Consider the following 15,722-nt stretch of genomic DNA (forward strand, 5'->3'; position numbering starts at 1 on the left):
TCGGTAAGGGCAGGCAGACACGGAGACAAAGGAGGACCTCAGGTTCAACACATATGTGTAGCCTGAAAAGTTGACAGAAGACAGGCCTTCAGTCAGAGGCCATATGGGGGTAGCAGCGAAGACCTTCCAAACACACCTCTGAATAGAAATCTGAAGACTGGGCCCAGAGCTTAGGGGAAGGGGCCTGACACTCAAGTCTCTGTCTCACGCCCACAGCTCAAGTGGAGAATTGGGTCTGGCCGGTAGGGAGCCAGCAGCACAATGGCACAACGTATTCCTTATGACCCCCACAAACTCTCAGTCAGCCCAGCCTTCAACCCAAACAAAGGTCACAATTAAGAAAGATGTACTACTCCATTAGACAGAAATCCATTAAAAAGACAATGTTAAATAAATTCTTCAGTGACGAGATTATGTTTTCACATAGTAAAACGAAACGAAGAAAACACTTACTTCTTTGTCAGTTTTTAACAAGCTCTCACTACCAGCCACTGAAGGGGTACCTAAGGCCTGCCCAAGAGGATGGACCACCGCATTTGCCACCTCTCGCCCAACGCTCTCCGGATAGCTGTGCAGCACACTGGTGTGGCCCTGATCATTCTGAATCACCAAATGCAGTGACCTCCACTCAGAGTACATCGTGCCGCTAAAGGACTGTCCAAATGGCACCTGAAAAGACAAAACAGAATTATTGTTAAACACTGTTGCAAATTAATAAAACTAAGCAGAACAGATTTATCCTACATGGTAAGATAAAGCAGCTACAAACATACGGCCAAGACGACTGAGAAAATACGCGTCTAAATGTTTTGAGAATGTCCTAAAATAGCCTCTCAGCGAGGTCAGGTAGGAAGGTGGACCCTGGGAAGCAGCTGTCTAAGCACCTCCCCAAAAGAGCCTCAGAAGCCCGGGAGCGGAACTGGGACAGACGCCACTGTGCAGGGGGAGAAGATGATCTGATGTGGTACACTCCTAACATGAGGGAGCCCTCCTCATTCTATGTTCCAAGATAGAAAAAGATAGAAGAATGAAGCACCCTGAGAAAGGAAGACAAAGGAAAGAGTTTACTCCAAGATCCAGCTTCTTCAGTCAACAGTTTCCAATTTCCAGCAATTTTCTATCATGCTAGAAACATACCCCTGCAATTTCCCACCAATGTCCTCAAATCAGACATAAAATTCTTCGAGAGTATTTCATTCCCTGCAGCAGTGACACACAAATTTCCGGTAACGGAACACCTGGAAGTCACAGTGTTCTTCAGAAAACATATTAAGAGCTCCACTTAATGAGCACTTACTACATGCTACTCACGCAATCATCACAACAACTCAATGAATATTAAGGAATGTTATCTCTACTTCACAGACAAAAAAGCAGAGACACAGAGAGGTTTACTTCTTACCTGAGGCTTCAGAGCTATAACATGGTGGAGCTGGGTTTGTTTCCACATCTGTTGGGTTCCAGAGACCACGTTCCTTACCATGGCATGTACTGCCTTCTTCCTATCCTATACATTCCCCCATGAAATGATCTATGTCTACCACACAAATAAAAAACTTTTAGCCACAGAAAACGTATCTGTATGAATGCAATGTAAACGTTACCATCATAAACACCATACTCACGAAGAGAATCGAGGATGATTAGTTAGCCTTCTCCAATTCATTTCTGTTTCAACTTCCATTTTCTACTTGTTCTGAAATCTGTATGCCTGGCCAGAGAGTTTAAGCAAAGTCCAGGGGTACACTTAATCTTTAAAAAATTCTTCCCTTAAGCTCATTTTTCTTCACACTGGGAAAGACCAGCACTGTTAAATTTTCATCTTAAAAAACCTCATTCCAGCTCAAGTATCAGTGTTTTTCCAAAGGATATGGCATTTGAGAATTACAGGCCTGAAGAACGAAGATTAAACTCCCTAGCATGAAAGTCAAAGTCATTCATAGACTGGGCCCCAACTACCTTTCTTTCTCCTTTCCATACAGAGGAACCTACCACCTTCACCTCCCCTCTTGCATACCCTCCCAACCCCAGTCTTCTCAGCTTCTTTTGGAATCTGATGGACCCTGGGCCCAGGTACTTTTCAGCGACCCTATGAGGTCTGATGTTCTCCTCTGACCAAGAGGCCCTGAACATGGGACGGCAAGAGAGTTAGACCAGCATCTAACAAGGTACCTACAATTTGAAGGAAGGCTGGATTCAACTATTACGACTGTCTCTGTTTCCTCAGGTTTATAAGGGATTCCCCCAAGGATATTCTGGTGTTCTTCCTCCCTCCCCCCAAAATAAACACTCTCAAAAATGGAAGGGGAAAAAGGCAAAGTTCTGACAGGGAGCCATCTCCATCAGATGATAACTTTTTTTCCCACACCACACATTTTCCTCACCTTTTTAAATCAACACGTACATACGTGCATATGTATATACAATATAATATACACACACTATACATACAGCCCCTTACATAAATACACAAGAATATTAGACTACAGAGAGGTTTTGTTTTAATTTTTTTTTAATGTTTATTTATTTTTGAGACAGAGAGAGACAGAGTATGAACGGAGGAGGGGCAGAGAGAGAGGGAGACACAGAATCTGAAGCAGGCTCCCGGCTCCAAGCTGTCAGCACAGAGCCCGACCCGGGGCTCGAACTCATGAACCCGCAAGATCGTGGCCTGAGCCGAAGTCGGATGCTCCACCAACTGAGCCACCCAGGCGCCCCTGCTTTGTTTTAGTGTAGTGGGGTTTTTTTTTACCTTTTTCATTTTATTTAGCTTCATTTCCTGTCCAAATGATTCACTTCCCTGGATAGATAGTCCATGTTAACAACCTAACATCTCCTCTTGTATTTGCTCTACCCTAATTCAATCACATCAAAATAATTTATATACTTGCATAGATAGGGACTGTATACTTCTCTGCATCTGTGGTTTTTTTTTTTTACATTCAACAATGCCTCATGACTATCTTTCCAACTAATAATAAACTCATTTTAATGAGTGTGTAACATTCCATGGCATGGGTGTGGCATAACTTATCCAACCAATCTCCTAATAATGTGTATTTACTCCATTTCCCACTTTTTTGTCACCAGGAAATGATGCAATAAACACGCTTGTTCATATAAACAGTGGCCTTTTAACTTCTATGGAACAAGTTCCCAAGAATGAACTATTGGATCAAAGGGCATTTGTTTTTAATGTTAATAGGTCTTGCCAGATTGCTTCCCCAAAGAAGCTCTAACAACCAACTACATTAGGAATGGATGAGAGCCCTTCCCTGTTCCCACTCCCCACCTCCTGCCAAGGAGTATTTTCTTTTTCTTTCTTTGCCAACGTGATAGGTATGAAGTGAGATTTCATTGTTCTAGTCATATATTTATGTTTTATAGCTTCTAGGTTTTTTTGTTGTTTGTTTTTTATTTTAGAGAGACAAAGAGAGTGAGCGGGGGAGGGGGGCAGAGAGAGAGAGAGAGGGAGAGACTCTTAAGCAGGCTCCATGCTCAGCACAGACCCTGCCGTGGGGTTCAATCTCACAACATTGAGATCATGACCTTAGCCAAAATCAAGAGTTAGATGCTCAACTGACTGAGCCACCTAGCCACCCCTATAGCTTCTAGTTTCGAGTCTGGCTTCGGTGGTTTCTCCCTCCCATCTCCTCTATCAGTGTTTTCCAAATGGTGGGTCATGAAATAAATGTAATGGGTAATACTTTTGTTTTCAGTTACATGGAAGAAGATATACAACAAAGGTACCGCACATAGTAAAGGTAAGCAAAGTTCTGTGAAACTTGTTTCACCTTCCGTAAATACTATATTTGAGGTCACAGTGTAAAATATATTTACTATGGGTCTAGGTCCAAAAGTGTGAAAGCATAACCGTAAAGTGTATATGCAGTCTCCTAGATTTCCCACAAGACAATTGCTTATTTCTTCACACTTAAATTTTATATTCATCTGGAACTTACTTATATAAGTAGCTTAGGAAAGGTGCCATTTATTATCTTGTAAATGTACAGTCAGTTATGCCATCATCATCTGTTAAAAATACACCCTTTCCCAATGAACTGAAATACCAATTTTTCTACACTAAATCCTCATTTATATAGGCTCTATTTATGTATGTTTGTCTGTTTGTCCATTCCTGTGCCAATGCCATAATGACTTAAATTTGGTCGCTTTACAGAATGTTTTAATATCTAAAAAGGAAGCCCCCTCCACCTCCACTATTCTTTTTCAAAGCTTTATTGGGTATTCTCAGGCCAAATTATTAAATACGTATTCTTCTATATAAAATTTAAGATGATTTTATACGATCCCAAAAAAATAAACAAACCTTGTTAGAATTCTAATTGAAATTGCTTACTCCGCCTCCCCAGCCTCATCTTCTATGGACACCTTCCAACGTGTATCCCTTCCCCCAGCTAACGCCACAAATGATGATCACTCAAACCCAACAAGTTTTTTCATACCCTGTGTTACTGCCTGCACTACTCCCCACTAACTGCACGGCCGTGCCCCACCTCGATCCTAGTACTTAGGAAGTACTACTACTCCTTCGAGGAACAGCACAAACGTCCTCCCTTTGGTAAGCCTTTTCTTTACTCCCCAAATCAACCCTCCCCCTTGTGTCTATTACAGGCTGTTCATACCAAGCCTCTAACTTATTTGTTAGCCATGTAAAGATCTCTTCACCACAAGAGTGTCAGCCTTTTTTGAATGGAAACCTCACTTCCTAAATCTTTAAATAGTTCCTGGCATGCAGTAGATACTACATAAATGTTTCAGAATGTCAAGGCTTACCAGTGGGAAACAGGAAGACTTTAGAAAGTTCGCTTTATTCCACTGAGGTATGTCAAAAATTTTGCATGTCGTATACAAATAAAATTGGAAGATGTCCATTTGTTTTATGCTAATTATTAGTTTTTTTTAAAGTAGTTGGATGGTTTCCAAATATTTAAAGAATATCTAAATATTTAGCATACATTCCAGACAACACACTATTGGAGAGAAAAAAAATATTTTAAGGCAAAAAAAAAAAAAAAAAAGGCAAGCTAGTTTTCAAACTCCATTGCATACACAAGAATCATGGGGTTGGGGGAGGGTGCAGCATCTGTGTATCTCCAGACCCTATCACTAGAAACTGAAATTCTGTATAGATCTGGACTGGGGCCTGGGAACATGCATTTTTAAGACATAGCTGCTATCCCTTCCAATTCTGAAAAAAGGACAGGAGTATCATTCTTTAAAAACACACTATGAAAGACCAAGGCTATTAAGCTTTAAGGCTTAATAGCTCTTAAATTCTTAAAAACTTACAAATAAATTTAATGTAAGAAATTCTAATTCTTTAAATGCATTAATATTTAAATGATTAAATGTCAGAAAATGAAATAAGTGCTTTCAAGAAACATGTAAAGTAGAAAGGATACAATGAAAAAGTTGAACTTAACTATTAAAACGTATCTAATAGAAAAAACATGCTAAATATTAACAAAATACACAAAAAATTTTAAGACAAAGATGTACACTATAATTACAGGCAAATTAAATAAAACAATGAAGAGAAAATATAAATTGGAAATAAACATGAATTTAAAAAAACAAAGTAAAGCAACAAAGATCTCGTTTCGTACCTATTAAACTAGCAAAACAAGTGATAAAACTCAATTCTGATTAGGAGGTAAGGCCAACAAGACACACTCAAGAATTTAGGTCAATGGTTTTCAACACAAAAGAACTGCCCCCTAGAGGGAATTTTGGAAATATTAAGTGCACTTCTGGTTAACAAAATGATTGGGGCGTGCTATTGGTATTCATGGGCAGGGCCAGGAAATCTAGACATTCTGCAATGCAGGAGACAGTTCTGCACAATGAACAATTATGCTACTTTTCACATGACTGTCAAATGCCTGCCAGAAAATCATTCTGTCCTTAAATGTCTAAGCCTGAAAGTGTATACAAAAATACAAAATATTTTGTGCTATTTTAACATACACTGAGTTTTCCAGTAATGCAATTAACCACGTAAACTGAGAAAAGACTGAACCATATTTTGTCTAGAACCTTACCATACCAAGAACTGTTAACAAAAAAAATAAAAGAATTGTTGCCCATTTCAGAAAAATCCCATCACCAGAGGCTATGCCACTTGTGGTATCTGCTGCTATCAGCACAATCACAACTACATACACACTTATGTAGCCCTTATTTCAAAATGTCAAACAAGAAAATATAGTCTCTTTAATAAATGGTGCTGAGAAAATTGGATAGTCACATAAAAAAAAAAAAAAATGAAACAACCCCTATCTTATACCATTCATAAAAATTAACTCAAAATGGACTAAAGACTTAATTGTAAGAAATGAAACTCCCAGAAGAAAACAAAGGAAAAAAGCTCCTTGACATGGTCTTGGAATTGGATTTTTTGGAAATCATAGCTAACGCACAAGCAACGAAATGAAAAATAAGTCAGACCACATCAAATTGAGAAGCTTCTGCACACAAAAGAAACCATCAACGACCTATTGAATGGGAAAAAATATCTGCAAATCATGTATAGGATAGGGGGTTAGGGGCGCCTGGGTGGCTCAGTCGGCTGAGTGTCTGACTTCGGCTCAGGTCATGATCTCACAGCTTGTGAGTTCCAGCCCCGCGTCGGGCTCTGTGCTGACAGCTCAGAACCTGGAGCCTGCTTCGGATTCTGTGTTTCCCTCCCCGCCCCTCTCTCTCTCTCTCTCTCTCTCTACCCTTCCTCCACTCATGCTCTGTCTCTCTCTGTCTCAAAAATAAACAAACATTAAAAAAAAAAAAAAAGGATAGAGGGTTAATATCCAAAACATATAAAGAACTCATACAACCAACAGCAGGGAAAACCAAATAATCCAATTAAAAATGGGCAGGGATGGGGCACCTGGGTGGCTTAGTCGGTTAAGTGTCCAATTTAGGCTCAGGTCATGATCTCGCAGTTTGAGTTCAAGCCCCACGTCGGGCTCTGTGCTAACACTGCAGGGCCTGGAGCCTGTTTCGGATTCTGTGTCTCCCTCTCTCTCTCTCTTTCTTGTGCTGTCTTTTTCTCAAAAATAAATAAACATTAAAAAAATTTTTTTTTAATGGGCAGGGGGCACGTGGGTGGTTCAGTTGGTTAAGGATCCAACTCTTGATTTCAGCTCGGGTCATGGTCTCGTGGTTTGTGAGTTTGAGCCCTGCATCAGCCTTTGTGCTGACAGTGTGGAGCCTGCTTGGGATTCTCTCTCTTTCCCTCCCCTAGCCACTCTCACTCTCTCTCAAAATAAATAAATAAACTTTCAAGAATGCAATCTTGCCATTTGCAACTATGTAGATGGAACTGGAGGGTATCAGGCTAAGTGAAATTAGTCAGAGAAAGACAAATATCATATGACTTCACTCATATGAGGACTTTAAGAGACAAAACAGATGAACATAAGGGAAGGGAAACAAAAATAATACAAAAACGGGGAGGGGGACAAAACAGAAGAGGCTCATAAATATGGAGAACAAACAGGGTTACTGGAGGGGTTGTGGGAGGGGAGGACAGGCTAAATGGGTGAGGGGCATTAAGGAATCTACTCCTGGAATCATTGTTGCACTATATGCTAACTAATTTGGATGTAAATTTTAAAAAATAAAAAATAAAATTTAAAAAAAATTAGCCTGTAACCCAGAAATGACCATTATTAACTTATTGATGTATATAAACTGTCACATTTCTTAAATCCACGTATATGCATATTTCCTCAGACTAGATTCCTAAGCTAGAAGCGTTGATGCTGGATCAGATGTAGTATGCGTCTTCTAGCTCTTTGAAATGTATTTTCACAAGCCTTTTAGGAAACTACTATTTAGCACCCACCAGCAGGGCAGAGAGTACCAGTTTCCCAGGGCTCTAACCAACACTGGGTATTGTAATTTTTAAAAATATTAATTTGATGAGTCTGGCATTTTGTGATCATTCCTTGATTATGAATAAAGTTTAGCATTAAGGATAAACACTAAACTTTAAAAAGGAAAGAAAGAAAAGTTGGCAAAGAATCTGAATAGACATTTTTCCAAAGAAGATCTATGAATGGACGACAGGTACGTGAAAAGGCGCTCAACATCATTAGTATCAGGGAAATGCAAACTGAAGCCACAATGAGACCCCCACCTCATGCCTGTTGAAATGGCCATCACCAAAAAGACGTAATAAACACTGGCATGGATGCCAAGGAAAAGGGATCATTGTGCGCTGTTGGCAGGACTGTAAACTGGTGGAGCCACTACAGAAAACAGCATGGAGGTTCCTTAAAAAATTAAAAAAGAACTGCCATATGATCCAGCAATTTCACTTCTGGGAATATATCCAAAGGAAATAAAAATACTAACTCAAAAAGGTATCTGCACCACCACATTCATAGCAGTGTTAATACATGGAAACAACCTAAGAATCCACTGATGAATGACTGGATAAAAAAGTTGGGGGGGGGGGGGAGGGTGTGTGTGTGTGTGTGTGAGATGGAATATTATTCAGCCATAAAGAAACAAGAAAATTCTACCATTGGCAACAACATGGATGGACCCTGAAGGCATCATGCTAGGTGAAATAAGTCAAATACTTTATGATCTCATTTATATGTGGGATCTTAAAAAACAAAACAAACAAAAAAAACCCCACAAAAATCATAGAAAGAGATTAGATTTGTGGTTACCAGTGGTGGGGGATTTGGGGAGGGGGAACTGGAGGAAAGTGGTCAAAAGGTACAAACTTCCAGTTATAAGATAAATAAGCCCTAGGGATGTAACGTCCAACATGATGACTATAGTTAACACTGCTGTATGAGATGCAGGAAAGTTGCTTAGAGAGTAGATCCTAAGAGTTTTCACAAGGAGAATCTTTTCCTTTTTACCGCATCTATAGGAGATGATGGGTGTTAACTAAACCAATTATGGTAAGCTACAGGCAAGATATTGAGGAAGTTCAGAGGACAAAAGATTCCTTTTGATTCAAAGAAGGGCTGAGCTGGAAAACAACAGGATAAGATCAGGGAAGAATGAACTGGGTACTGAAGGAAGGTTACAATTTTAACACATAAGAAAATTAAGTGAGTAAGAGTGACAGCAAAAAGAGGCAGATAGAAAAGAAAAATATGTAAGAGGAAGGGCAGGGTGCTTGTTTCAAGTAGCAAAAAACAGCACCAGAAACTAAAAACCCAGAGTGGCAGGAAAAAAAGCTAGATGTACAAGGGGTAAGATTTCAAAGATAAACAGGGACGGATTTTGAAAGAGTATGAATGCTACGATTGGAGATTTGTAATTAATTTAGTAAAAACTGGGGGCGGAGAATGAGAGGATGGTAACTTTATCATAGAAATGATACGACAGGAACTGAATTCCCAGTAAAGAAATTTGGTGTAAGTATCCAAGACAAGCTGAAGGGACAATAGAAAAGTAAACTCCAGTGTGGCTTATATACTGAGGAGCGGGAGGGAGGAAGGATGGGGATGAGGCAGGGAGGACAGGCTGAAGGGCTCTGACTGCTATGTTAAGGGTCTTGTGCCTCCTCCCCAGACAGGCTCGGTCAGCTATTAACCTGAGCTGCTAGCAGAGAAGTCTCTACCTCCATACTCCAGAAGTAAGTACGACAGGAGGAGAGAGAAGATGATGACAGTGCTCCCCTGCAGATCACTTAGTGTCGTCCAACTCTGCATTTGTCCATTTTCTAGGTAATCTCTCTGGAGGTTTCTATTATCAGGCGACTGTGTTCTGGTAACAGCCCATGGTTGTTGGTACTACCACAAAGTAACACGAAGGTTCTAATTGACAGATTACCAAAATGACCGATATGTTGGTGCTGGTAGACACACTAAGACCACAGCCTGACATTAACTGTATCAACTGACTCTATCAATATTTATTACAGGTGTATGCCTGTATACAAGGTGTATGCCTTCTATACACCATGCACAGAGAATAATAATAATGAATAAATAAGATCCCTGTTCACAAGAAGCTTCAAGTCTAATTACAGAGATCGATTTTTAAAAACTTCATAAAGTAAATCCAGACATCAGTTATTTCATGAAACAAACATTTATTCAACGCTTGCTACATGTCAGATATCGTCCTAGGTGTGCGGTATGCAGATACAAACAGGACACAGTGGCTGCACAAGGGAAGATTTCATAACGAGGAAGACAGAAGAATCTAGGACAACACGGCACACCATAGTATTCAACGTGAATAACTGACGTGATGAGTTAGGAGGCCAGCATCATACAGGAAAAAAACCACTAGAGATCTGGCTTGGTAACAGTGTACCTTTGGAAAACTGATCATTTTGAAAGAGCTTTCACATGTTATTTCATTTTATTCCAATAACAAGCCTCCAAAGTTAAGGAAGACAGATGCACTAGATACTAGGTGAGAAAGCAAGTAAGGCTAGAACTTGCTCAGAGTCACAGCAAGTGACAGGAGAGCTGGGATAAGAAACTCTACCTCCTGCTCTGAAGTCCAATGCTTGTCCCTTTGGTTGTGACTCCATACCTCGCCATAATGACCTTGGACAAGTCGCCTGGCATTTCTCTGTCATAGTTTCCTCGTCTGCAAAGCAGGGAGAACACCCGCAGTACCTACCTAAAGTACTCCGGGGAAGAATCAAATAAAGCGATACAAGTCAACATACTTTGAGATGTACAAAGGCAAGGTACATATTATCAGCCATGCTTTGTTTCTCTTAGGAAAAACAGGGAACAGGGTGCCAAAACACTGAGTAAACAAATGAACCACGCTAGATTTTAAGGCACACAGTGCTCTCAAGGTCACCCATATAACTTTATGATGAGTAAAGACAGAAGGATTATAGTTCACGTTTCTGCTGTAGTCCCATTGACCCTAAAAGGCAAATATCAACCAAGTTCGGTCACAAAGGAATGTATTCACCTATATACCAAATTCTACTGGGTATCCTATCAAATACCCGAAAGAAAGGTTGTGCCTGTATTCCTCCCTAAAAGTGTAAACAAGTAGCTTTTGCTAGTCTGTTTAAAAGAAAGAAAGAAAGAAAGAAAGAAAGAAAGAAAGAAAGAAAGAAAGAAAGAAAGAAGAGAAAGAAAAGAAAAGAAAAGAAAAGAAAAGAAAAGAAAAGAAAAGAAAAAAGAAAGAAGAGAAAGAAAAGAAAAGAAGTATGAATACTATGAATCCCCTGCTTGCTCCCACTGGTACCACCACAGGTCTCATCCTTCATACCTCAGACCTGCTCTGCCCAATACAGTAGTCATACCCACATGTAACCACTTAAATTTAAATTAAATTAGAAATCAGTTCCTTATCTACACTAGCCACATTTCAAGTGCTCAAAAGTCCCATGTGGCTAGTGGCTACTACACTGGACAGTGCAGATATAGAACAGTTCTGTCAGGGTGCCTGGGTGGCTCAGTTGGTTAAACATCCAACTCTTGATTTTGGCTCAGGTCATGATCTCATGGTTCACAAGTTTGAGCCCCGTACTGGGCTCCATGCTGACAGTGCGGAGCCTGCTTGGGATTCTGTCTCTCCCTCTCTCTCTGCCCCTTCAATGCTCACTCTCTCTCTCTTTCTCATAATAAATAAATACTAAAAAACAAAAACCAAAAAGTTCCAACACTGCAGAAAATTCTACTTGACAGAGCTGCCTTAGATACTATTTTTTTTTAATTTTTTTTAATGTTTATTTATTTTTGAGAGAGGCAGAGACAGAATGCAAGTGGGCTAGGGGCAGAGACAGAGGGAGACACAGAATTCAAAGCAGGCTCCAGGCTCCAAGCTGTCAGCACAGAGCCCGACGCAGGGCTCAAACTCACAAGCCGCCAGATCATGACCCAAGCCCAAGTCGGACGCTCAACCGACTGAGCCACCCAGGCGTCCCAGATACTATTCTTTTTATTACAACTCTAACTAGACTACAGATTCCTTGAGGACAGGAGCTGCGTCGTATTTATCTTGGTATCCTCAGTATATACAGCAAAGTACATGTTACACGCCAAGCATTCACTATACATCTAAATGAGGATCTCAAACATAGCAGACTATAGTCACTTCCCCCATCCCCAACATACATGTGTGTACACACACACACACACACCAATAACAAATAAGACATCCTTTCACCGTGGAGGATGGGGGTGGAAGGAAACACTACGTCCAGAGGAAAGAAGCTGAATTCTGGTCCTTGATGTGCTAGAACCCAACCATGAAATCTCGGGCAAATTACCTACTTTCTTCACCTACAAAAACTTAAAATTAAACTCTAAATACCTTAAACTTTAATCATCTTCTATCAAAGAAAATCATGTATTCTATCCAAAACATTTTTACACATGTCAGAGAACACACCTGCTCACACTGGTGAGTATCTCAAACAGAATCCATTTCTAAGTCTCAGGCTACCTTGATTCAAGTCACTTTTGGTCTTTAACTGATCATGTGGAATTTTTCACCTTTACTTTGGATATCAACTACAGAGTTAAACCTCATGCTTAAAGACTGAGTTTCTTCCTTGTGTTAAAGCCAGAACTGGATACTCTGTCCATATCTGATCAGAGAGAACCAAGGGCAAGTTGCTTTAGTATCTGAATTTAACAAGAATTGTCTCATCAGTTTCCATATTAGCCTCAGCCTAAAAATTGACAGAAGAGTACAAAGTTCAACCAAGAGAATCTTTCTACAACAATCCTTATCCTGTATAGAATATCATTATACACAATGTGTATATTTTCATTCAGTCCACATACTTCACCATATTTAACTGCTATTAAAAAAATTGTCCTCAAACCCTTTCATAATGACCTTCACACACATATTCACTCACTCCCTTTTATAAAGTTTACATGGCTTAAGGACCAGCCAAGAACAAATACAATCTGAATTACTACCCTGCCTTTCTTTAAAATCTGTAAATATGCTAGGACATAGCAGCTCAGGCATTCTGCAATGAAAATATACTAAGTTACTAAAACCGGAAGGAAAAGCTATGTGCACGCGTGTATGAGAGAGAAGTCTGGAGAGGGGACAAAGCATGGAAGATAGCCTAGGCAGAAGAACAGCCTGTGCAAAGATGACCCAGAAGTTAGAGACACTAGACCTGTGAGTACTGTACGCCCAGGAAAACTACAAACTAACAGCTTTGCATGAGATGTATACACTTTAAAGGTACAGCAACTCAGAAACCCCGCAAAGAAAGTCACCTTCCACCCCCAACTGTCTTTCACAAAGTGGAGTCGTCACTGGGCCTAAGGATAAGATGGATCCCTGCAAGTGGAACTTGCATTTTTAACAAACTCCCAGATGATTCTCCTACACAGTGAAACTGGAGACACAGTGCAATGTCTTCTGAGATGCAGGACTGCCCATCCCAGCAGTTCCCAAAGTTTGCTACACACTGGACTCACACGTGGCTCCTTAAAAAATACTGACGTCTAGGTCCCCCCACGTCCACCACCCTCCCCACCCCCCAATTCTGATTTAATGGCCTGGATGTGCTGCCTAAGCATCAGGAATCTTTAAAGGCTGCCCCAGGTGACTTTCACGTGCAGCAAAGTTGGAGAGCCACTGACCTAATTGTTAAGAACTTGACTCTGGAGTCAGGATGCCTGGGTCCAAATCACCAGCTATGTGACCTTGGACAGGTAAGTCACCAAACCATTCAGAGCCTCAGTTGCATCGTCAGTAAAATGGGGATAAGAACCCTACCTTACAGGGTTCTCGTGAAGTTAGACATGGTGAACGTAATGGCCTGGCACAAGGCCTGGCGTATAGCGAGCGCTTAACCAGGATAAGCTGTTTATTCTCGTTATTAACTCTTCCTCATCCGACTGTCACTGTGCAGCGGGCAGCATCGCCTCCACAGGGCGGCAGCAACTCGAGCAACCCTTCTGCTGGACCAAATTCCTCGCCGGAGTTGTCTAGCTCCGCTCCAGACCCGCCCCCTCCCCCAGGTTGCCAGGAGAGCGCATCGCCCGACCCGGGCAGCTCCCAAAGGCTAGACCCGGTTTGAACAGACCCGACAGAAACCGCCGACTCGCCCCGGAGTCAGGGCCAGGCTCCGCCGGACCCCGCGGGTCCCCCGAAAAAGGCAGAGACGTGCTTCCGAAGGCAGGGCCCTGAGTGCACCCGGGCCCGAGAAACAGATTTCGCCGTCCCAGGACCGCCCGGAGGGGAGGGGAGGGGAGGGTCCGGCCGCGACGGGGAGGGCCGCTCGGTTACCTGAGGCGACGGGCGGGGCCCGCATCGCTGGGGCGGGCGCCGCCGCCGCCGGCCGCACTCGGCCTTCCGCCTCACGCCACCCGCGCCATAGTGCCGGCGCTTTCGCTGCCCTGGCCGGCTGTCCTTAGGCGGTCGGTCAGTCCACCCGTCAGCGGCTCTCCGAGGGCGCCCGGGGACGACGAAGGCCGGTCGGGCCGGCCGGCTGGGCTCTGCTCTGGCAACTTCCGACTGCCAGGGGCGGCAGCGTCAAATAACTCCCCGAACCGAGCGGACCACCGCGCGTGCGCGGCGCGCCTGATCAGAGCCTTCTGCCTGTCCGAAGCGGCGGCGTCAAATAATTCCCAAGACACGGAGCCGGAAGCTGCGCGTGCGCAGCTATCCCAGATGGCCGCGCGGGGCATATTCCCTCCTCCCTTTCCGGAGCAAGTGGAGTGGGAGGAGTGAAGTGACGGCTGCGCCTACAGTATCTCGATGCCGCGGAGGGGGCGCCGCACCTGCGTCCCTGTGCATCAATCCCGACTTTGCGTGTTTTCTGTGCGGACAGAGGAAGGGGCTTCTCTGCAAGATTCTGGTTCCCACCCAGGTTCTAGGAGTTTCTCACATCCTACCATTACAGCACCCTTTCTTTGAAATGTTGCCCTTTCCCCGCCGCCCCTTTATTACCTGGGCATAGCATTAATTATGAGAAATGCCCTCAATTCCAGGCCAGGTGCAGATTACTAAAATGAATCAGACATCAGATTCAGAGCCTCTCGTTAAGGAGCTGAGTCTGATATAGGGGATAAGACATAAATAGTAATAATAATAGCAGGAGATACCGGTTTGAGCACCTACAGTGCACCACACATTTTGTAAACAGTTCCACTTTCAGTATTTTGGTTTCAGCTTCAACGAAGAAAGTAATAAGTAGCCTTAGAGAGGTACAGCTCAAGTGCCTTGGGAGTGTAAAGGGGGAAACTTGGGCTGAAAGAGAAGGGAGGCCCTGGCCTTGAGACTGCCCTTGATATTCAAAGAAGACAGGATCAGGATGTTGAGTAGTACTGAAGGCATGGTTGTCTGAAAAGAGCGGAAGAGAGCAGAGAAAATGCTGACTCCTCCTTACCTTCTGTTAGAAGAGACCACGGAGGAAGGACAAGGGAACTGATATTCTCATAAAAAGGATGAAAGAGAAGTGTTTCCTCAAGACCTTGCCCCCCCCTCCCACCCCCACGCCAGGAAAGTTGTTAGAGGCAAGAGGAACAAGGAGAAAGAATGTTCCAGGATAGGAATGGGGCTATATCCAGGACACTTTGTTGATCAAAGCAATACACTTCAATTAAACACAGCGTGACAAATATCTTAAGAGGTTCATTCAATATCCCAACCACTTATCCCTTGCCTTTCTAAACTACAGAGGCTGGAAAGCAAACCCTAGAGTTCCCAACCTCCCTTGCAGCTAGGAGTGGCAACGAAACCAAGTTCTGGCCGATAAGATGTAGACAGAAGTCTGA

At 42.4% G+C, this 15,722-nt stretch overlaps 1 protein-coding gene across 6 annotated transcripts in view; it reads right to left on the reverse strand.

Moving 5' to 3' along the window:
* RALGAPB (Ral GTPase activating protein non-catalytic subunit beta) overlaps window positions 1–14,366 on the reverse strand; it is an 87,828-nt gene extending 73,462 nt beyond the window's left edge. For all 6 annotated transcript variants that reach the window (XM_027070080.2, XM_027070079.2, XM_053199973.1 and 3 more), the window contains exons 1-2: window positions 14,233–14,366; window positions 454–669 (exon numbers count right to left, since the gene is read on the reverse strand). In XM_027070080.2, the coding sequence (XP_026925881.1) occupies window positions 454–639 (186 nt within the window). In that variant the 5' untranslated portion in view covers window positions 640–669; window positions 14,233–14,366. The remainder of the gene's footprint in view (window positions 1–453; window positions 670–14,232) is intronic.
* Between the last annotated feature and the right edge of the window lie 1,356 nt (window positions 14,367–15,722).

This window comes from Acinonyx jubatus, chromosome A3 (genome assembly GCF_027475565.1).
Source record: "Acinonyx jubatus isolate Ajub_Pintada_27869175 chromosome A3, VMU_Ajub_asm_v1.0, whole genome shotgun sequence".
Taxonomy (NCBI): Eukaryota; Metazoa; Chordata; class Mammalia; order Carnivora; family Felidae; genus Acinonyx; species Acinonyx jubatus.